The sequence below is a fragment of the Typopeltis vanoorti genome, chromosome 25 (assembly GCF_054136105.1).
Source record: "Typopeltis vanoorti isolate ZY-2024b chromosome 25, IOZ_Tvanoo_1.0, whole genome shotgun sequence".
NCBI classification, from domain to species: Eukaryota; Metazoa; Arthropoda; class Arachnida; order Uropygi; family Thelyphonidae; genus Typopeltis; species Typopeltis vanoorti.
The window spans coordinates 25,138,426-25,162,833 of NC_143573.1; the positions used below are offsets into that span (position 1 = coordinate 25,138,426).

Below are 24,408 nucleotides of genomic sequence, written 5' to 3' on the forward strand. Positions count from 1 at the left end.
TCAGATGTGAACTATAGACTAAAATACACAAAGCTTATTGAAGAAAAAATGAAAAAGTTTGAGAACAGGAATCAAACCTTGGAGATTCAGTAGCAAACTCTGAAGAAAACAACGATTGATTCTGCCAGAGGCATGTGGTGAGGTTGTCTGTAAAGATAAAAAAATCAGAACTCCCTGGTGGATACAGGAAGTTAAAGAGGCAGTGAAGGAAAAGAAGAAAGCATACCAAAAGTTCCTGTCAAATAAGTCAGCTTGTGCGCTTAGAGAATACAGAGACAAATGTAAGAATGCTAAACACTGTGTAAAACTAGCTAAACAAAACTCATGGGAAGACTTTGGCAAGAATATAGAAAATAAATATCAAGGTGGCAGCAAAATATTCTGGAGGCTGTTGAAGAAGCTTGGGAATGGAGGAAAGAGTGCTGTAAAAGGAGTTAGAGATGATAAAGGTGACATGAAAACGGGAGAAAAAGATATCCTTGAAGTATGGAGTAATTACTTTGAAAAACTGCTAAATGAAACAAGCGGTGATGAAAGCAGAGTGGTAAAAAAAAATTGACGAGGCATTCAGTCAGGAATACATATCCATACTTGAAGTAGAAAAAGCCATCAAAGGCTTGAAATGTGGAAAGGCAGCAAGGGTAGATGATATTCGACCAGAAATGCTGAAGTATGGTGATATAAGAGTCTTACAGTGGCTGCACTGCATAGTTCAGAAAGCCTGGACAGAGGGACGAATTCCCGATGATTGGAGTAGAGCTCTCATAGTACCCATATATAAAAACGAAAATAAAACTGCATGTGAGAATTACAGAGGTATTTCCCTAATGAGTGTTCCTGGCAAGATCTATGCAAATATACTTGAGAAATGGTTGAGAAGAATTGTGGAAGAAAAGCTTGTTGAAGAACAAGCTGGATTCAGGCCAAATAGAGGCTGTCAGGATCAGATCTTCACTTTACGACAAATAGTCGAGAAAGCATGGGAATATAACAAAGATCTGTATTTAAGTTTTGTCGATTTGGAAAAGGCATATGACAAGGTGCCAAGAGATAAGCTATTCAATACGCTGCAGTTATATGGTGTCAATGGGGCATTATATCAAGCAAAATAAAGACAATACTTAGTCTTTATTTGAGTTGTAAGTCAGCAGTTAGAATTGAAGGAAGTACAGGAAGATGGTTTAATGTTAAATCTGGTGTCAGACAAGGATGTACATTATCCCCTCTCTTATTCATTATCTATATGGATCACATTATGAAGGAAAGTGGTATTAAACATTATATCAAAATTGGAGATGTTAATGTCAGCTCTTTGCTTTATGCGGATGATGTTATACTTCTAAATAAATCCGCTACAAGTCTGCAAGATTCTCTGACTAAATTGAATAGCTGTTGTAATAGATATGATATGAAGGTCAGCAATAAAAAGACAAAGACAATGAAAATAGGCAGAATCATTGAAAATGTCAACTGTGTTGTGAATGGAGAACCTGTGGAACAAGTAAAACATTTCAGCTATTTAGGCACGATTTTTACTGAAGATGGTAAATTAAATATAGAAATAGACAACAGAATCAGCAAAGCTGGTATGGTGGGCAGTCAATTGAATAAATTCATATGGAATAAGAGAAAAATTAGTCAGAACACTAAATTAGCTGTATACAAGACAGTGTTCAAACCAGTTTTAACTTATGAATCTGAGAGCTGGGTCATTAGTAAAACACTTGACCAAAGACTAGAGACCACAGATATGAGAGTCCTGAGAAAGATTATAGGCGTGAACAGATGGCATCAATGGCAATATCATATTAAAAATGAGGATATTAGGAAAGAACTTGACATTATCAGCATCCAGGAATGTGTTAGCAGAGCTAATCTCAGGTAGTATGGTCACTTAAACAGAATGGGCGAGGAAAGATTAGCAAAACAAGTGTTCTCTGCCAGTTTGGCAGCAAAACGACCCAGAGGAAGACCAAGATATAGGTGGATTGATACGGTACAAAGTGCCTTAGACGATAAAATATAAGATCTGATAATGTTGGAGTCTTGACAAATAACAGACTGATTTGGAGGAAAATTGTAGATAGAAAATTAATAATGATGTAATTTTTTTCATGTAGTACTATCATATCCTGTACACCCCTTGAGGGTACATGGCAGGAATTTGATGATGATGATGATGAAAATGACAATTTTTGAAACTTAAGAAGTATGCTAGGTAACAGAATTTTTTGGATTGATAATTAAATTTCTGCACTCGTTTTTGGTGTCAGAAGCTTGCAAAAAAGATTTATGAACATTGTTTGTATTTTAATTTCTGTAATAAATATAAACTTCTCTCTTCCTTTATTTTCTTATTACTATTTTTTGTCCTATCTAAGTTTATTTTACTATGACTACCAATCTAGATTAAGAGATAATAAGAACTGCAAATTTGTAAAATGATATACCTCATTCTCTGCTGCTATCTCCCAACCAGAAACTCCCTGTGTACTAGCCATGCGTAGGGATAATACTCTAAGACATTGTACAATGTTGGCATTATCTGGAAGACCACATTCCTTACAGAGATCAAGCATAGCTTGTTCTTCATCGCCCCGCATTTTCTGAGCTTCAGCTAATGCAGAGGAAGCATTCTATTAAAAAAATAATAATAATTAATATATATGAATGAATAAGATTGCAAATAATCATTAATTCTTCCAAAGAAATGTCTTCTAAAATATGTCTAACTCCTCTAAATTTCAGCTGCTAGTATTCATGTAAGGAATATATTTTATCAAGTGAAACATAAAATGCTTTATTTGTACAGTGTCACATTATGATGTCACAGTTTCTTTCACTAGCTACTCCAACCCTATCGACAGAAATCATAAGTACAAAATTACAATAAATCACTTAGGACCTACGCCACATTCAAGAGGTGAAGTTCCCCTAATCGTAATTTCTCTCTCTCTCTCTCTCTCTCACATACACGCTCAACATACCTCAATGTTACAGAGGTGATATACAGTCCATCAAAAATGCTACTGCTTTTCTGGCATCCACCTACTGGATGCCAGAAAAGCAGTTAATACTAATCAAAAAGTATGCAGAAATTTTAAAGATCAGCAATATGAGAAATTTACTTTTTGTCATATGACTGACCTTCAAATTAACCTTTGATTAATGATTGACTGGAATTTAAGCAATTAGTTCCCACAAAACAGAACTAATTAAAAAAGTTTTTGAAAAAAAATTTTTTAAATATCAATAAATACCAATTACATACTGTTTATATATGAATTTTTAAATTAGCTTTCAAAGGATGAAAATGCCTGCAGTGTGTGTGTGTGTGGGGGGATACATTGTCACCGCTATAACTTCATTTTACACAAATTATGGACTGGAATTTAAGCAATTAGTTCCCACCAGCAGATCTAATTGAAAAAGTTTTTGAAAAAAAAATTTTTTAAATATCAATAAATACCAATTACATACTGTTTATAAACTAATTTTTAAATTAGCTTTCAAAGGATGAAAATGCCCTCAGTGTGTGTGGGATACATTGCCACCACTATAACTTCATTTTACAGAAATTATGGACTCTACAACTGTGTTATAAATAATTATTTTAATTTCCTGACATTTCGACCTTCATATTAAGGTCATCATCTGGAGTATACACATATATAGAGAGACAATGATTTGATCAACAGTTATTCTACTTTCCTGACATCTAGTGAAAATAAAATTACAATAACTAAATGAAATAAAATAAATTAACTACATCAAAGCTATATTCTATTTAAGACAACATTAGAGAAGCATTCTTTCATATAGACAGTTTTATTTCAGTAAAAATGATGTCCTAATTTAACATGCCAATTGTTATATTAGATTTAGGATCCTGGATTACCTATGGTCCAATTTATAATTAACTCTTAGGGAGAAATGTTAAGTGGGTAGAATATGTGCCTTCCATATGCTTGGGATTTTTAGACCATCATTATTGTTAAGATTAGGGTGATTGATAAGAATCTCACAGGCCTCCTTAAATTTACATTCATACCATGTTTTGGTGTGATGTAAACAACAGGTGCTTTTCCAGTTAATTGTATGTAAAGTGTTCAGGGCATGATCAGAAAGACCAGCTTGAGCATAGTTTATATTCCTTTTTTCTGATAGGAATTGTGTGTCCTGTTTTCCCTATATAGAGCAAATTACAGGTGCAATGAATACGGTATACTCCAGGATGGGCCAGCAGAGGGAGTGGATTCTTGGATGAGTTGAGTAAGTTCTTTAATTTTGGAAGAGGTTTAAAGGTGGCTTTAAGGTTGTATTTTTGTAGTCTTGTTTATTTTTGTTTTTAAGTGAGGTCTTGTACAGAGTTTTGTTGATAGTATTTTGTCTGTAACCATTTTTTAGGAAGGTATCGCTGATAACTTTTAATTCATCTAAGTGCTTGTTCATTGGAGCAAATCTTCAAAGCCCTGTTTTTTTAAAGTATTAATGATCCCCAGTTTTTGTGTATATATTGGCCAGTATTCTGGTAAACATTGAAGGAAAGACTGCCAGAAGGAAGATGTGTGACAAGTGTATCTAGAAATGGAAGTGTGTTCTGCTTTTCGATCTCAATTGTGAATTGTATGCATTTGTGTTGTTTGTTTAGATGGCTGAGGAAAGTGTCTAATGTCTGGTGGTCATGGGACCAGATAGCAAAAACATCATCAATGCACCAGACTTTGGATTTTAAAGGAGAGGAATTTAGAGCATGTTGCTCAAAATGTTCCATGTAAAAGTTAGCAATGGGGGGGGGGGTAATGGTTAGCCCATGGCTGTGCCTTCTTTTTGTAGGTAAAAAGGGTTTGGCCACACAAATTAGCCAGAACATAGTACATGTGTAAAGAGTGCTGTGATATCAGGGGAGAATTTGTCCTGTAATAGAAGGAATGTGTCATTGATTGGGACATTTGTGAAGAGGGCAGAAACATCAAAACTGACTAATAAATCATCTTTTTCCAGTGTGATATCTTTGATTTTGTTTATAAAGTGTTGTGTGTTTTTAATTTGATTTTGAATTTAATTAAACTTCATCACAGGTATGTATGTATGTACTAGAAAAAACATAGTATATATAGGGTTCATTACTATCTGTGGTTTCAAGTATCCACTGAGAGTCTTAGAAGGTATCCCCCTGCATATAAGGAATAGACTACTGTAATCTTAACTGGAGACTTTGTTATGCCTTAGATCTTTTGCATACTGCTGCAGAAATGGAATGGCTAAAGTATGAATCATTATTAGTGCATTTTGTTTCTGGCTGCTTAAAAAATTTATAACTGCATATATCTTCATCTTCCATTATGCCCAGTGGTCTGTTATGGTGAACTAAAAACTTCATAACAAAGCTAATTAATTTCATGATAGGGAAGCTCATCCTATCTGCTCTGTAGGTAGGATGAACTGGCTGGTCTGTCTATCTATCTGTCTTGCAGGATGAAAAACCTGAGTTTCTAGTAGGTGGATTCCATATTTCTTTTTATTTAATTTAATGATACCATCCATGAGAGGCAGATATCATTGCATAAGTGCTATAAGCATATCAGTGCTATGTGTGGGTTACAGTAAGAATTAAGAGAGAAGTTTATTGACATTTTTCATTTTTGAAAAATTGACATTAATGACAATTAATGACATAAATGGCAATTGACATTAATGACATTGGAATAAAAGAGAAAGAGGAGCAGGTTTGGTGTGTTTGTAGCTGTTTTAACAGGCCCAGCAGAAAGTGGAAGAATGATGATTGCTAGTTCAGTGGAGTAGTGACCATGGAAGTATCTGTAGAACTGAGAGAACAGAAAGAGTGCATCTGTGAGATAAAGGTTGAAGTGAGTCTGTAAGGGAGAGCTCTAATGAGCAAAATTGCTCACCTTTGAACAGCATCAAGAATTTTTAGGGAGGTATTAGATACACTACCCCAACAAAATGAACAATGTTCTAAGAATGGATGGATTTGGGATTTGTAGAGTTAGCAGCTAGTGGTTGAAAAACAGCATCTTGATGAAGAAGAGAATACAGTTTTTTAGATTATGTGGAAGCTACTGATGTAATGTGCTTATACCAGGTGAGGCTGGAGGTAAATGTCAGTCCAAGCAGAGCCTTGTCTGGTGATTTGTGTATTACTGAGGGTAAAAGAATGTGAGGAGAGAGAGATCCCTTTTTCAAGAGAAAAGGCAAGACTGCATTTAGGTGGCATTGGAGGTGACCAGATTGTCTTACTCCATTGAAGGATGGTATGAAGATCAATGTTTGAGGCACTGGTTGAAGATGATCTTGAACCTTGGGACATGGTTTGTCAAATGAACATGACAAATGGTGAGTATTATCATCAGCAAAGCTGTGAATAGGATTAATGGTGATTGACAGTAGGTCAATTCAAGTATAGGAGAAAGAAAGTAGGTGGTAGAACAAAGCTTCAAAGTACTCCTGCATTTGTGGGGATGCTCAAAGATAGCAGCCATCCACCATGATGCAGTGAATGATCAGAGAGGAAAGCTGACTATTCAGTGACGAAGGTAGTAGGTAGATGAGAGAATGGCAATTTGCATAGCAGGTCTCGATACTAGACACGACTTTCTCCATATTCTGGAGAGGACTGAAGTGATGGTAATTGGTTGGTTATTTGATGGAAGACTTTAATCTCTGTTTTCTGAAATAGACTGGATATATGATTGCCTCCAACACTTTGGAATAAGTGTTAGCTAAGTACAGAAGGATGTGGAGACAACGTGGAGAGATACAATCAGGACGAGAAGACTTTTTTTAGTGTCCAAGTTGGTTAGCATTCAGGTTATGACCAAAGACTAAAGACCACAGATAAGACAGTCCTGAAAAAGATTATCGGTGTGAGCAGATGGCATCAATAGCAATAACATATTAAAAATGAGGATGTTAGAAAAGAACTTGACAATGTTAGCATCTGGGAATGTATTAGCAGAGCTAATCTGAGGTGGTATGGCCACTTAAAGAGAATGGGAGAGGCAAGATTAGTGAAACAAGTGTTCTCTGCCAGGTTGGCAGGAAAAAGATCCAGAGGAAGAGCAAGATATAGGTGGATTGATATGGTAAAAAAAAAGTGCCTTAGAAGATAGAAATATCAGATCTGATAATGTTAGAGTCCTGACAGGCAACAGACTGATTTGGAGGAAAATTGTAGATAGGAAGTCAGTAATGATGTAAATTTTTCATGTAATACTATCATATCCTGTACACCCCTTGAGGGTACATGTCAGGAATTTGATGATGAGGAGGAGGAGGATAATTTAACTGGCATAGTCGTTAAACAAATAAATTCGTTAAATTACAGTGTGTGAATAGTAAGAAAGCCAAAGAATAAAGTAAAAGTAGATATAACAAAATGGTGCAGATAAGACAAAGAAGAATAATAATGCCATTTGGATGAGAGAGAGATGGAAGTGCAGGTCAGCAGAAGGTATGGCTTCCATTTGGACTGGAGGCAAGAGAAGTCAAAAGAAAGCTAGTTGCAATTGTGAACATTAAGGTCACCTAGGAGGATGACCTCACTATTTGGATAGATGGACTGTAGATGGTCAAGCTTTGTGGAGGGGAAAGTTAAGAGGTCAGAGTGCTTTTGATGATTGATACAGCTGTATAAAAGAGATTGACTACATATAAATGGATTTGCTGTAAGTCAGTTGGAGAAACTGGTGCTAAAAGAGAAAATAATAACTGAAGCGAATGTAAGATCTGAGGAAGCAAGAGGTGTTTTGGAAGAGCAGGAGAGTAAGGTAGGTGAGTGGCACAAGTGAAAAGAACGAGAGGAGCAGGGAACACATTGTGGATAGGGAAATGGGGAAGGATAGGAAGACACTGCGTGAGAAGTGTAGATGGTTTCAGGAATAGATGTGTCAGTGCACAAGAAAAGTAAGATAGTCAAGGATGTAGATGGGGTGACATTTAGGTATGGTGAGGTATGCAATATCAATGATGACAGAGAGGAATGGATGGGAGGGGGAGAAGGAGTCATATTCTAGAAGCAGGATCAGTAGAAATTGTTATAGAAACAGAAATGAACTAGTGTGTATGTTTACAAATGTTAGAAGGTATTTGAAACAAGGGGAATGAAAGAGTAGCATTGATAGTTCATTTGACCAACAATTTGTTGGAATAAGTGAGACAAAGTTGAATGAGAATGACATTTTGTCAGGAATAGAGATGGAAGGAAATGTAGTCTCTGAAGACAAACAAGACAAAAAGGGAGGAGAAGGAGTGCTATTGATGATGACGAAGGAAATGTGCCTATCTAAGGCGGAGATGCAGGGGAGGGCAAATAGTGACAGTAGTTTTGAAGTAGTATGGTGCGAAGTGGAGGATATGATGAAATGTTTAGTAGGGAAGGCAGCGAGAAGGAAATAGTGGAATAAGTGTTAGCTAGGTACAGAAGAGTGGAGACAATACAAGACAGGTTTTAGCTGTGAAACACAAGGTTTGAATACAAATGGAGAGATACAATCAGAACGAGAAGACTTTTTTTTTTAGTGTCCTTTTTTTTTAAATGTTTAGGCAAATTAGTCTAGCTAATAAGAAAAGGGCAATCATTACGGGTAATTTCAATTATTATTATTATTATTAAGAGAGACCTCCAGGAAGTCAGGGACTCATCGAGAGAGGCCACATGCTACACGCACCAGCTATCATACTTATTCTTGAATTCACCACATCCATTTTCTACAATCCTTTTGTTGGAATCTTGTGTTACAGATTATCATCTCGTGGTCCACAGCAAATTCTAATATTTTTTCACCTTGTTCATTTCTTTCTCTGAAACCATATTTTACCATGACGCTTTCCTAACCATCATTATCTATTCAGACTTTGGCATTCCAATCTCCTCCGATAATTAGTATATTTTACTTTGGTATTGTTTCACAATAGAAACAATACCAAAGTGAAAAACCAAAGTTTCTAATGTAAAACAATAGAAAGCACAGATGAGGATATTAAGTCAATATCCTCATCTGTGCTGTCAGATGTGGGTGCATATATCTGGACTATTGATATATTAAATGGTTTTGCTTGAAATCTTGCTACTATGATTCGTTCATTGACTGGTTTGTAGCCTAACCGTGCCTCTCTAGCTCTTTTGTTAAGAAGGAAGCCAACTCCTGCTTCATGCTTGGTGTCATGCTCTCACCATATGACTTTGCATCCATTTATCTCTCCTGATGATGTCCATTGCATCTCCACCAATCTTAGTATATCACACCAATATCTTCATTTCCTCGCAAAGTAGTTCTAGCTTTCCTGACATTAAAAGTGTCTGTATATTCCATGTTCCTACTGATAGTAGTTCTATTAGTTTAGTTTCCTATCATCAGCTGTCATAGTACCATCTATAAAAAAGAGAATTAAAACTGAATGTGAGAATTTCAGAGTTATTTCCCTACTAAGTGTTCCTGAGTAAGATTTATGTAAGTATACTTGAGAAAAATTGTGAAAGGAAAGCTTGGTGAAAAACAATCTGGATTCAAGCCAAATAAAGGTTGTCAGGACCATTTTGCACTTTAAGAAAAATAGTTGAATTAGAAATATAAGAAATCATGGAAATATATGAAAGATCTGTAGCTATGATTTGTAGATCTGGAAAAAGGATATGATGAGATACCAAGAGGAAAGCTGTTCAAAACCCTACAGTTATGTATATATTATTAGTCTATATTTGAGTTGTAAGTCAGCAATTACAATTGATGGAGGTACAGGAAGATGGTTTGATGAGAAATCAGTGTAAGATAAGGATGTATATTATTTACACTGTTGCTTATGCATTTATATACATGATATTATGAAAAAAAGAGGTATTAAACCTAATATCAAAATTGGATATGTTAATCTCAACTCTTTACCTCATGCAGATGATATTATACTTCTAAATAAATCCAGTACGTCAGCAAGATTACCTGTTAAATTGAATATCTTTTGTAATAAATTTGGTATGAAAATCAGCAATAAAAAAGACAGAGACAATGAAAAAATAGGTAGAAACATTGAAAGTATTAACTACATCTTGAGCAGAGAACCTACAGAACAAGTAAAACATTTCAGCTATTTAGGAACAAATTTTAGGGAGGATGGCAAAATTAACTATGGAATAAAAGAGAAATTAGTGAAAACACTGAACTAGATGTATACAAGACAGTATTCAAACCAATTTTCACTTATGGATCTGAGAGCTGGGTAAAAAATAAAAGACTAGGGACCACAGATATGAGAGTTCTGAGCAAGATTAGCAGAGTCAACAGATGGCATCAATGATAGTATCATACCAAAATGAGAATATTAGGAAAGAACCTGACATTGTTAGCATTTGAGAACACGTGAACAGAGTTAACATCAGGTAGTATTATTACTTGATTAAACAGAATGGGAGAGGAAAGATTAGCAAAATGTATTCTTTATTAGGTTGGCAGGAAAAAGACCAAGATCTAGAATTGATCAAGTAGAAAGTGCCTTAGAAGACAGAAATTTAAGTAAGATCTAATATCATTAGGATCTTGACAGATAAAAGATTAATCTGGTGGAAAATTGTAGTTAGGAAGTTGGTAATGATGTAACTTTTTCATGTAGTACTATCATAATATAGATGAAAGCTATTCCAGATGAAATAAAATCTTTTACACCTCCAGAGGGGAAAAAAAAACTGCCATCTCCATATGAAACCAGCTAACACACCTTTATCTGACATCATTTTATATATGTTCTTCTACTGTGTGAGAAACTCAGCTCTTTTCAACCAAAGGGCAATATTATTGCTTCCCTGCATGTAGTATGAGGCATACATATTTGATATGCCTCCATAATATATAAGGCCTATGTTTTAAACAGCCATCTGACTGTCAAAGTTAGAAAATCTATAATATATACAAGTGGACATCTTTGATCTCTAAAAATTAGTACAGTTTTTCAATATTTTCTTATGCTTAAAAATCACTGCTGAAGTAGGAGACATCATAATCTGAATATTTAGAAACTCTGGACTTCTGAAAGAATACATGATCAGGGACCTGAATCAGTGAATAGTTAATAGAAATAAAGGAGAATTAAAAAAGAGAAGAAAAAAAAGATGAAACTACAGTAATCATAGTACCTTTTAAATTAAGAGATTTTCTTTTCAGGTAAAATGCCGTTATGATAATGATGAACTTACTTTAAATAACTCATCAATCTGCTTATTTCCAATAGTCCTAGTATTTGACCAATTTCTTTTTTTTCGACATTTCTAAAGGGAGGGAAAAGACAATCAGAATTAAATTAAACTTTTATACACAATGTGCAAACTAGCACTCTACTTAAATATTAAGTATAAAAATATATACATATATACATAATTATACATATAAGATAAATACAAAGGGAGATTTGGATACATAATTATGCATAAAAATCCTCCTTAGTACGTTAGCCTATTCCATCATCTTCCCATTGTTCTTTGTGTGCTAAGTAAATATATTACAAACATATATTACCCAAGGTTCCCAGCAACAAAGCCACTGTAAAAATTGGAATTTAAGATTTCTTTATACACATAGCTGATGGTTTTTAATAAACACAGCTGCCGTAGGAGACTTGCAATTATGTACAAGAGCCTGTACGTAATGCATCATGCTGAGACAACATTCTAAGGGTTGCTAAGGGTTATGCTAAGTGAAAGTTCCATTAATAATATATTCACTCTAAACCAAATTTTGATTTCCTTGCATTCTTTTATCACATGAAAGAAAAAAGAAAGATTTAATGAAGCCAGTGACTTATCACCTCATTATTGGCCTGTAGTATGATCTTGCAAATGTTCACACTACAGATTTTGTTAGTACATCACATTGAATAGAGATCATTATGGTTGTTTTTGTTTATTGCAATAAAATCCTATTTGTTAGCCTGGTTTACAATGTGGATGGTGTATCTGCTCACGAACCAACCAATTGGGAGTATGTTTGTAAGGAGCAAATGAATTTCACAGTTCCTATGTGAGACCATGCCATGCTTACATAACCACTTAGCCTGATTTACACCTCCAGAGGGAAAAATGGAAATATTTATAATCCCAACTATGAAATGTTGAAAAACTGGTATTTAATATGTGACAGTTTTTCAACCTTTCATGGTTAGGATTCACACAAATATTGCATGGATGAGCAACAACGTCTCTATCAAGTGTTGTGATTATTACTTATCCAAGGCTGAAGCCGCTTATCTGATCAAACAAGATGACTTTGGTGTATTTCTACTTATTGTTGATGCTGAAATAATACCTAATAAACTTTTATGTGAATCCACCCACAATATCTTGTAAATCTATAGTCACTAGTATCAATACTGTAGGTAAGCTAAGGTTAGATAATCCATAAACTCTGATCTGGAGACTAAATATGGTACTTTCTCAAACTAATTCAGGACTGATGTAAACATGGTGGTAGGCTCACAGTGGATGGCAAAAATTATCAACCACTTAAGTGATTCATACACATACGTAACTATTAAAAACAGATACAACTAATTTTGACTGAGAGATTTTACAAGAGGAATTGATGATTATGTTAATTATAATTATTATAATATCTCTTTGTATTTGCACAATCCAGTTCACTCATAAAAATGAAAAATAATTACTGTACATATATAAAATATAAAACAGAAGGTGATGCATGTAATTAAATTCTTTTTATAATCACATAAGTTATTACAAAAGACTTGCTTCTAATGGCTTTTTGTTATGATTATTATTATTATTATTATTACAGGCAACTCCAGGGAGTTGACAGACTCATCAAGGGAGGTCCTAACATCATGTCAAGAACAACTATTTGACATTCACACAGTATCTATCATACCTCGCCTTGAAAACTCATTCACAGTCATGGCACCCACAACAGACTCTGACAGCTTATTCCACTCATTTACCACCCTCCAAGTAAAAACCTAGCTCTAACACCCTTGCTAACCACATTCTTGCCCAGCTTCCAAGTATGGCCCCTAGTCCTCCCACCACCAGTCCTATTCTCAAAAATATCTTCTGAATTAATCTTATAGAAACCCTTCAATAATTTGAATGTCTCAATCATATCACCCCCTTTCCGCCTATCAACCAATTTCTGCAACCCACAAATCTTCAACCTGTTCTCACAAGGTTCATTCCACAGACCTGCTATAATCTTGGTCACTCGTCTCTGGATCCTCTCCACCTTCTCCCCATCAAGAAGAAACCCTGGTGCCCATATCTAGGTGCAGTAGTCTAGATGGGATCTTATCAAGGCTCAATACAGAGGAACAATAACTTGTTCGTCTCTGCTTGTTAAAGTATTTTTCATCAACCAAGTGATTTGATGAGCTGATTTAGCCAATTTTGCAATGTGCCCCCTAAACTTCAACTCCCTATCCACCAACACTCCCAAATCTCTGGCCTCATCAATCTCCTGGAGTATAGTTCCACCAATGTGATATACTGCTGCTAATCTTTTCACCCCAAAATGCATAACCTTACACTTTGCCACATTAAATTGACATCCATTTTCTTTAGCCCAGTCCTCCAAACTATCCAAATCATCTTGCAAAATTTTAACATCCTGTGCACTCACTATTGCTCTACCCAACTTTGCGCCATCAGCAAATAAGTGAACACTTCCTCTCAGATCCTTTCCTATATCGTTAATGAACAAATTGAACAGTAGTGGTCCAAGAACAGAACCCTGCGGCACACCACTAGTCACAGGCCGCCTTTTGGGCTCTACTCCTGAATAAACTACTCTCTGATATCTCTCCATCAACCACCCTCCTATCCATCTCACCACCCTATATCCATCCCCATATGCAGCAGTTTACTGATTAGAATTCCATGTGGTATCCTGTCAAAGGCCTTAGTAGGGTCCAGTAGAATCAATGTAAACCCATTACCCTTATCCAGTTCAGCCGTCACTGTGTTATAAAACGTGAGCAAGTTACTGAGGTATGATCTACCCTTCACAAAACCATGTTGTCCCCCATACATTATCCTATTTTCATCTATCCAATCCTGTTTCTCTTGACTAATTTCTCCAAGACCTTGACAACGATTCCTGATATGCTAATCTGTTGGTAATTTACAACAGCAGTCTTGGAATCTCCTTTATGCAGTGGAACTATTTTCCCCTATTTCCACCCCCTCGGGACTAACCCAGACCCGAGTTATGATTACTGACAACATTCATTCATTCAAACTCATTGTTAAAGATTTGCTTAATACCCACAGGGAACAAATTAACAAAAAACTCCAGGAGTATGAACATTACATACAGTACAATAATGACAGTGGAAGAAATGCTTGGAACTGTGCAAGACATAAAATCAAAACTAATGTTAGCAAGAGAAGTGCAGGAAAACCTCAAGCATAAAAATGAAGAATTCCAGAAAGAGGTAAACACTCTCAAGTGCCAAATCAGGCACATGCTACAAAAAGAACTATAAAACAAAAGACAGATTTAAGCTCCATAGTGCAATTGATTGGCACAACCATTGGCTTTATAATCACAACCACAAACATCACTTCTGTTAATCGAGGACCACAAAAAGATAAAGAGAGACAGTCACCAATCGTTGCTTTTTTTTTTTTTTACCAGCAAAAGTCTGAGAGACTGCATTCTAGCAGCAAGCAAGAAAACAAGGCCGACGACATTGATCCTAACTGACAAGTGACTCCCAACTTCAATCTACACATCTGAACACTGGATCCCATACTTTAAAAATCTTCCATACAAGGCAGGGAAAACAAAAGCAGAAAAAACTACAAGTTTCTGTGAACTAAGGATTCACAGGTATTTATGAGATAGAGTGACAATACTCGAGTTAATATAATTGCAAGAGAATCTGACCTAAGCAGTCTATCAGTTAGCTCTTCCCCATCCTTAAAAGCAAGCTTTAAAATTATTTCTAGAAACTATAGCATGGAAATCTCAAATCTGTGAGAACACATCCAGCCAGAAAATATAAATTTCAAGGTCTTTGAAGTGGACAGACAACACTTCCACAAATACCAACTTAACACAAACCTAAGTGTAAAGAAACACTGGTTTACATTGAATAACACTGCTCAACAACACCTTAATGAAAATGGACATACTAATCCTGACTGAAGTTGCAATAAATGACACAGAAGCTTATGCATACAATATTAATAACTACCAATCCTGCACCATATGTAAACCAAACAAAGATAAGGCTGCATCATAGCATTTATCAAAGAAAAATACAGCATGATGGAAAAACAAACTCATTTTGAACATGCAGAAACGCTAATTTTTGGAAATGACAAAGACAAACATAATATACAGACCCACAGACAATAATCCACACAGCCAGCTTCCTGCACAAATTAGAAGCATGGCTAAGGGGTATTGAACCCCGTACAATATATCAGTTCATCCTAACAGGAGACATTAACAAAAATGCTCTTGATCATGCTTCTTCAACCACTAACACATAACTTGATCTACAAGTCAGTACAACATAAATCCTACCATATTTGTCTCAGCTTGGTTTTAATATGCCACCTGCCCCCCCCCCCCCCCCCCCACTCCAACAATACAAAGCCATACAACACTCTATCATAGTAAACAGCATTGTCAACAAACTTATAAAAAATAGACTAAAATTGCCTAAAGAAAAAGAAATGACCCTACGATACATTATGAAAATTATGGATACAACTACCATGTTAGAGTAAAACTTTAGTTTAATATAAACCAAAATATACACTTGACGTTTCAACCTTCACATTAAGGTCTTCTTCTGGAATATACATATATATGTACAAAGAAACAAACTGCACTACAATCTACATGGCATGCTAAAGTTACTGATTAACCATTAAAACTATTTGCCTGACTTCTGGTGCTAAAAAAAAAAAAACTAACTACATCAAAGCTAGAGTCCTGTTATTATTATTATCTATTAGGGTACAAAGTTAGATTAAGCTGGAGAGTAACATGTTCATACAGAAAATAATAGATAAACAGAAAATAAAATTACTTATATAAGCATATATATAAATTGCAACTGGTATGGATAGTGGCCAATAAAAAATGAAAAATTACTTATAGTCCTAAAGCCAGGGTTTGCTGGAAACTAAATGGGCTGAATGTGTGCCATTCAAATTCTTGGGATTTTTAAGCCCCCATTATTATTAAAATTAGGATGGTTAATCAAAATTTCGCAGGCTTCTTTAAATTTCTGTTCATACTAAGTTTTTGTATGATACAAAGAACAGGTACTTTTCCAATCAATTCAATATAGGGTGTTAAGAGCGTGCTCTGAGAGGCCTGTTTCATCAAAATTATTACATTTAATGTGTCGTTTTTTTTTTTTTTTTTTTTTTTTTTTTTTTTTTTTTTTTTTTTTTTTTTTTTACGGATAGGGATTGTATGTCCAGTTTCCCCAATATAAGGTAAGTTACAGGTACAATAGATGCAATAAGCTCCAGGGTGTGCCAATGGGGGAAGAGGATCCTAAGCGGTGTTCAATATGTTTTTTAATTTTAAAGATGGTTTAAAAGTGGCATTAAGATTATAATGATGTAGGATTCTATTAATTTTTTCTGATAATGCTTTGATGTATGGGAGTGTTATGGTTTTACTTGTAATCTATAACATTATGAAATATGAAACCTTATGAAAATTATGGAAACAACTACCATGTTGGAGTAAAACTTTAGTTTAATATAAACCAAAATAAACACTCAACGTTTCGACCTTCACATAAAGGTCATCATCTGGAGTATACACATATATACAAAGAAATAAATTGCACTACAATCTACATGGCATGCTAAAGTTACTGATCAACCATTACAACTACTGCCCTGACCTCTGATGAAAAAAAAAAAAAAAAAAATCCTTACCGCATCAAAGCTAGAGTCCAATTATTATTATCAGCGTCATCTATTAGGTTACAAAATTAAATTAAGCTGGAGAGCAACATGTTTAAAAATGGAAAAAATTAATAAATAAAAATAACAATTATTGTTTTCATGTCACCTTTATCATCTCTAATTCCTTTTATAGCACTCTTTCCTCCATTTCTGAGTTTCTTCAACAACCTCCAGAATATCTTGCCACCTTTTTGATATTTATTTTCTATGTTCTTACAAAACTCTTCCCATGACTTTTGCATGGCTAGTTTTACACAATGTTTAGCTTTCATGCATTTGTCTCTGTATTCTCTAAGAGCACAAACTGACTTATTTGCCAGGAACTTTTGATATGCTTTCTTCTTTTCCTTCACTGCCTCTTTAACTTCCTGTGCCCACCACGGAGTTCTGATTTTTCTATCCTTGCAGACAATCTCACCACATGCCTCTCTGGCTGAATCAATCAGTGTGTTCTTCAAGGCTTCCCACTGAATCTCTAAGGTTTGGTTCCTGTTCTCAAATTCTTTTATTTTTTCTTGAATAATGTTTGTGTATTTTAATCTACAGTTCACATCTGAGAGCTGTTCAACTTTTATTCGCTTCCAAAACTTTCTTACAGGTTCTTCTTTTCAATATGAAATTTAATTTTATCCTGCTTAAGACTAAATGCTGATCACTTCCAATTTCAAATCCTCTGTACACTCTGGTGTCCTGCACCAGGGAGAAGACATCACTATCAACAGTATCAATGAGACTTTTCTTATTGCTTGCCTGTTCTCTCCATGTGAATTTGTGCACATTTTTATGTTGAAACATTGTGTTAGTAATAACTAGTCCATGTCCTGAGCAGAAATCCAACAGGTAATTGCCATTAGTATTAGCTTTGTTCTTTTTACCAATTCCCAAAATATTTTTGTATGTCTGACAATCATTTCCTACTCTGCTATTTATATCCCCAAACAAGGAACTTTTCATTTTTCATTGTGTCAGTTGCTTTCTCTAAAGCCTCAAAAAATTCTTCTTCGACCTTAGTAGAACCTTCTGTGGGACCATAGGCACAAATAAGTCTCATTGACTAGTTCCCCATTCTGATATTTGCCCATCTCACTCTACTTGAAACTGCCTGCCATTTAAGAGGATTAGCCTTGTATTTAGTGTTGAATACTATGGCTACTTTTGCCTGACTGAAACATTTTGTATTTATTGCTCAGAAAGATCTCTGCCAGTTTTCGTCTTTTTTGTTTCAGTCATGCTTATTATGTTGATCTGGTACTTATCCAATTCCTTAGCTAGCTCCATTTCTTTGCCATTCGTCAATAGTACTGATCTCGAACTCTGGTAATGTTGAGTTGGGGTGTGTTTTAGGATTTGTTCCAGTAGCTGACTTTTCACTTTTCACGGAGGAGACTTGAATGGACACATAAGGAGACAGAATAGAGACTGTGAAAGGGAGCATAGTGGCCACAGACTGGGAATGATGAACCAGGAAGGTTGTGGACTTTGCAGTAGCGTTTGATCTGGCAATTGTGAACTCATTTTTCTACAAGAGGGAAGAACATTTGATACATTTAGGAGTGGTAACAACAGTTCACAAATTGACTACATTTTGACTAGAACAAAACATCTTAAGGTTGTGACAAATTGTAAAGTAATTCCAACAGATCAAGTGGCACAGCAACACTGACTGCTGTGTGCAGACTTTAAAATAAGATCGAAGATAAGAACCTCTGGAAGCCATGGGATGAAGACAATTAAGTGGTTTCGCTTAAAAGAAGAGAGTGTGAGGAATCGTATTAGGAAGAGGGTGTTAGAGAGGATTTCGGATGGACTGGAAAGTGTACAAGATTGGTGGAAACATAATTCAAAAGTAATCTTGAGCTGTGCAATCGAGGTGCTTGGTGAGACATCTGGAAAGATTAGAGAGCAGAAGGAGGGTTGGTGGTGGAATAACAATGTACAAGTGGCAGTGACAGCTAAGAAGAAGGCAAAGCAGAAGCGGGATGAGTCAAGAGTGGAAGAGGACAGAGAGGTGTACAGAGAGAGAAAGCAAGAAGCCAAGAGAGTTGTGGCACAGGCGAAGGCCATGGCATATCAAGATCTGTATGATCAATTAGAAACAAAGGAAGGACATAGAAAAATTTACCAACTAGCGAAATGTAGAAATAAAGTAGCAAAGGAAATCTTACATGTGAGGCAGATCAAAGACGCTGAAGGAAGAGTATTATGGAGGGATGTGGACAAAAGAAACAGATGGAAAATATACTTTGAGGGACTTTTGAATGAGGAAAATGCAAGGACTCACAGAGAAGATGGGCAGCCTTCTGAGGGGATGGTGCAGAATATCAGTAAAGTGGAAGTGACGGAGGCCATGAAGAGGATGAGGAATGGAAAATTGGTGGCCCCGACAGGATTCCAGTGGAGGCATGGAAGGTACTGGGGGAAGAGGGAATTGACCTGCTGTGGGACCTGTTCATGAAAGTTTGCCAACAGGAAAATATACCTGAGGAATAGAGGGCGAGTACTCTTGTCCCCATCTACAAGGGTAAAGGGGATGCACAAGACTGTAAAAATTACAGAGGAATAAAGTTGATGTCCCACACAATGAAAATCCTAGAAAGGGTTCTTGATGGAAGATTGAGGAAGGAGGTAGAGATTGCAAAGGAACAATTTGGCTTCATGCCTGGTAGATCAACAACAGATGCTATCTTTGGGTTACAGCAGATGATGGAAAAGTTTCGAGAGAAACAACGGGAGCTACATCTGGCATTTATTGATCTGGAGAAAGCATACGATAGCATGCCAAGGCAAGACGTCTGGAGGTGTCTGAGGGAGAAGAAGGTTCTGGAGAAATATGTCAGGTTGGTGCGGGAGATGTACAGAAATGTGAAGACAAGTGTTCGGACTTGTCTGGGACAGACAGAAAGTTTCAAGTAACAGTTGGCTTGCATCAAGGGTCAGCATTAAGTCTGTTTCTGTTTAATATTGTAATGGAGGTGGTGACGGAGGAGGTGAGAGAAGATGCGCCTTGGACAATGTTGTATGCAGATGACATCTTGCTGTGTGCAGATTCAAGAGAAGAAGCAGGAACTAAACTGGAAAGAGGGAGAAAAGTACTGGAAGAGAGAGGTATGAGACTGAGCAGAAGTAAGACAGAGTATATGTGTTGCACAGTGGGCGGCAGCCAGGAGACAGATCTCGAGCTGGAAGGAAATGTCATCAGGAAGGTGAGGGACTTTAGATACTTAGGTTCAACAGTGGAAGAAGGAGGAGCTGAGAAGGAAGTAGGATGCAGGATACAAGCGGGTTGGAGGAACTGGAGGGAGATGGCTGGAGTGTTATGCGATAAGAGGGTGCAGATCAATCTGAAAGGCAAAATCTATAGGACAGTAGTGAGGCCAGCTATGACGTATGCTATAGAAACTGTGGCCCTGAGGAAAAATAACATCAGCAGGATGGAAGTAGCAGAGTTGAGAATGCTTAGGTGGATGTGCAGTGTGACCAGAAAGGATCGTCTGAGAAATGACTATGTGAGGGAAATAGTGAAAGTTACGAACTTAGGAGCGAAGATACAGGAAGCAAGGTTGAGATGGTTTGGTCATGTGATGAGGCGGGAGGACAAATATGTGGGAAGAAGGGTCATGCAGATGGATGTGCAAGGAAGGAGGAAGCGTGGGTGAAGAAAAGAAGAGATGGAGGGAGCTGGTAGAAGAGGACTTGAGGATGAAGAACTTGGATGTGGTGACAGCCCAAGACAGGAGGATGTGGAGGAGACTCATCATCTACAGTGACCCCCACTTAAGTGGGAGAAGCTGCAGAAGAAGAAGAAGCTGACTTTTCACTGTTCATCCTGGTAAAAACAACAGAGGTTTTGTTTAACCAGGTGATGTCCCAGCCAGAATGAATTCTGTCATGTTGTGCATCATTTTATTGGTTTAAGCCAATAAGAATACAATTTGGTTGGCTAAATCCCAAATTGCCAGCCCATCCTCCTTTGTTCAGTATCCAGGTAGATACCTAACAGGGTGCACCATGAGAAGGTGAGGATTGGAGATTAAGTCAGAAGCGCTGGCCAGTTCTCTGCATTCCTTTAAAGGCTATGTGGAGGTCTCCTCTTAGTTATACAGCTTTGACCCTTAAGCACCCCTCAATTTTCATTTTTAATCTTTTATATTTCCGCACATTAGTTGCTACTGATTTTAAATAATTCATTTGGCGTAGTATACAATAACAAATGACTGTACACCACCTGATAATGAAACAATTGCAATTCTTTCTTAAGTTCTTATTCATTTTCTTATAAAACCACTATGTTTACTGTGTTTTTTAGGCAAGCTTTTGCATACATGATATTCTTGATTTGCATACATTAGTCCACATTATTCACTACTTTGGGTAGGGCATTCAAATATTTTGCAAATGTGTTTGTTCAAATGTGCATGCATATACACCCACACAACATACCTGGCTTTCTGTTCGGCTACTCATAGAAATGCAAAGAAAAAGGGTAGTATTACACAGTGGATCACCATTATTGGATAACAGTTTAACGTGACGATAACCTAGAAGGGGGAAAAAAGTCGTATTAAACCAAGAGAATTTTTTATGTTGCTTAATGCAAAAATGTGTGAATTTTTAATTAGTTTACTGGTTATTTCAGGCACACTAAAAATATTATATATAAAACCTGTTTGGTCATCTCCACTGACAATTCAAGTTTTGTATACACCTGTAGTACATTAGTATCATGTGAAAGCTAAGGATATGTCAGAATTTTTGCTCCAGTAAGAAGGTATAGTATTTCCACCAATACCAGACCTCTGTGTATTTCCATACTAACGTTTGACAGTTCATGATAGACACTAAATGAGAAGTTTATTAGAGATACCCGTCTATTGGCATTTTAGAGTGCTGCAAGATTTCCTAAGTCTTGATACAATGGCACATGAACTCCACAAGGACAAACACTTCATATATAGCTTACTCAGTCAAACATAATGTATTCCTGTAATTCCCTTAGATTTGATATGTGGGTCTATGTCATATCCCATTGCACCATATCCTAAAAATGCTCAATGAGACTGAGATAATCTGATAATCTAAATAAAATAATAAGAATTCAGTTTAATCATTTTATATGAGCTTTCTTTTAGTCTCTGATGTTATTACCCACTTTAGCTGTATCTGTTTGGAGAGGATCTTTGATGATTATCTGCTGTTATTTTCATTCATATGTATTCATTCACAGTCCATGGTTGCATTGTAAATCATTTATCAAATTACAGCTTATCTACTGGACCATCCAATTTTGTCAATCCTACATCTGCCTATCACACTGATAAGCTGTGTCCAGCCACATGCCCAATGTTGACTTGATCTTTTTTTTTTTTTTTTTTTTTTTTTTTTTTTACAATGCATTCTCAGTATATCTGTAAACTGAATACATCTGAGACCACTGTTTTGGCCACCACAGTCCATCTGGCTGTCACAATCATGCCCCATTCAACTCAGGTTTAGTTTGTTTTTGCCTATATTATGTATATACCTGAACACAGATAGTGCTTTGTGAATTTATTTAGCATGCAAATATCTCTAAACATGCATGCTGCTAAATGACTGCTGCTGAAATTTGAATTTAAGAAATTTTTTTTTTAATTTATTTAAAAAAATTCTCTTAGCTATAAAACAAGGTATTAGGATGGGAATATTTGCATTATGTAGGATGTAAATAAAAACCTTACTTATAATGCCTTTATACCATCTCCCATGAAGGTCTGATAATGATAATTACTAGTCTTTGAGAATTTAATTCAATGTTCCAATACCTCATGTTTTTTTTTGTTTTTTTTGAAAAGTTTTATTGAATTAAGGGTGGGAAAATATTAAACTCTTTTATTTAAAAAAAAAACAAGATATTGGCATGGGCTGTTTGTATCATATAGTATTTAAATAAAAACCTTATATATAGTATCTTTATATCATCTGAAGGTCTGATAATGGTGATAATTTGTAGTCTTTGAGAAAATTTAATGAAGTCTGATTAGAAGTATACATATTAAAATACATCTATAGGGCAAACAAAGGTGCCAAGAAATGTACTTTTCTATACCTGTACACACACACACACACAATTATTATTATTAGATACTATGAACACAGTATCCTTACTGAATAAAAGAACTAAAAAATATTTCTACATTCCAAGGCCTTTCACAGACAGAATCTTCAGGAAGATTTACAAAGAACATACAAAACATTTGAAATGCTTTAAACAGCCATTATTTTACAAATTGCAAGGTAATGAACAGTCAGTCAGTCACACACATATCATTAGGCACATCAAATGCCATCTGCATATTATTGTGTAAAACTTATGGGTGATTGCTGGCATAACAGTTACTAATGTCATGAAGTATAATTCCTTAGTTTCTGTTAAATGTGTTGTGTAAGCAAGTTATCTTAGAAGACTCTTTGAACATGCTAGTATTTTACAAAAGTAAGGCACAGAAGCAGATGGCTAGTCTACACTTCTGTTATTCTGCAAGATGTGGCAAATGGACCAATCTTTTCTCCTCTCTTGTCTTCCAAATTGTCTACATGCTGTTTTATTTTTTATTTATTTTTAGGGATTTTAAAACTTCTCCCAGGCTGAGCTACGTAAACCTTTCCACAGGAAGAAGGGATCTTGTATACTGCAGGGTATTTATCAAACGGAATGTTTTCTTATGACATTGACAGATTTTAATAATTGGGCGATCTGTCTCGATGTGCTACCTGCATAGTGCCTTTGCAAATGATTTCTGGACTTGTACGGGACAGTTTTTCAAAATATAATAATTTTTTTAATAACTTCATTGAGTAGCTATTTTGGAGGAGCTGTTCAGAAATCAATTACAAAAGCATTAGTCCCTATCCTATGTTGGCAACATGTCAAAACATGTTAGTCCAATATTAAAATCCATCAACATCAGAACAGCCTTCAGGCCAGTTTACACCTTACAAAGCTTCTCGTATTCTCCCTAATGATAACATTCCATTTTATAAATCCCCTGGAGTATATAAGAACCCTTTTTCCTGTGGCAAGATGTATGTAGGTCAAACTGAGAGAAGTTCTGAAATCCATAAAAAAGAGGTGATGTGGAGAAGAAGAGATGAGAAAAGAATGGTCCTGTTGAAAACATTCTTGCAGAACATCGCACTGTAAATTGGCAATTTGCCTTCATGCCTTATTTAGAGGAAAACAGTTTCAACTAAAATGTTCAAAGAGTCATTCATGATGTAATTTGCACATGTGGCAAGGTTGAAGTAATGCAGAAGTCATATTTTCGTTGAAAGTTTATTTTTCACTTGGTTAGAATATAATAAATTTAGTTTAATCCTTTATCCAAGTGTGAGCAAACAAAGTTTGTGCCTGAAAGTATCTTCAGGACTGGGTTAAGGTGGTACAACACCAGGGCAACTCGTTGCAAAGGTGG

The 24,408-nt window shown here is 35.9% G+C and overlaps 1 protein-coding gene across 1 annotated transcript in view; it reads right to left on the minus strand.

Moving 5' to 3' along the window:
* The window catches only part of LOC150092609 (inactive phospholipase C-like protein 1), a 571,653-nt gene that overhangs the window by 109,672 nt on the left and 437,573 nt on the right, over positions 1–24,408 (minus strand). The window contains exons 19-21 of the mRNA XM_090414457.1: positions 21,398–21,495; positions 11,207–11,278; positions 2,451–2,636 (exon numbers count right to left, since the gene is read on the minus strand). Coding sequence (XP_090270583.1) covers positions 2,451–2,636; positions 11,207–11,278; positions 21,398–21,495 — 356 coding nt within the window. The remainder of the gene's footprint in view (positions 1–2,450; positions 2,637–11,206; positions 11,279–21,397; positions 21,496–24,408) is intronic.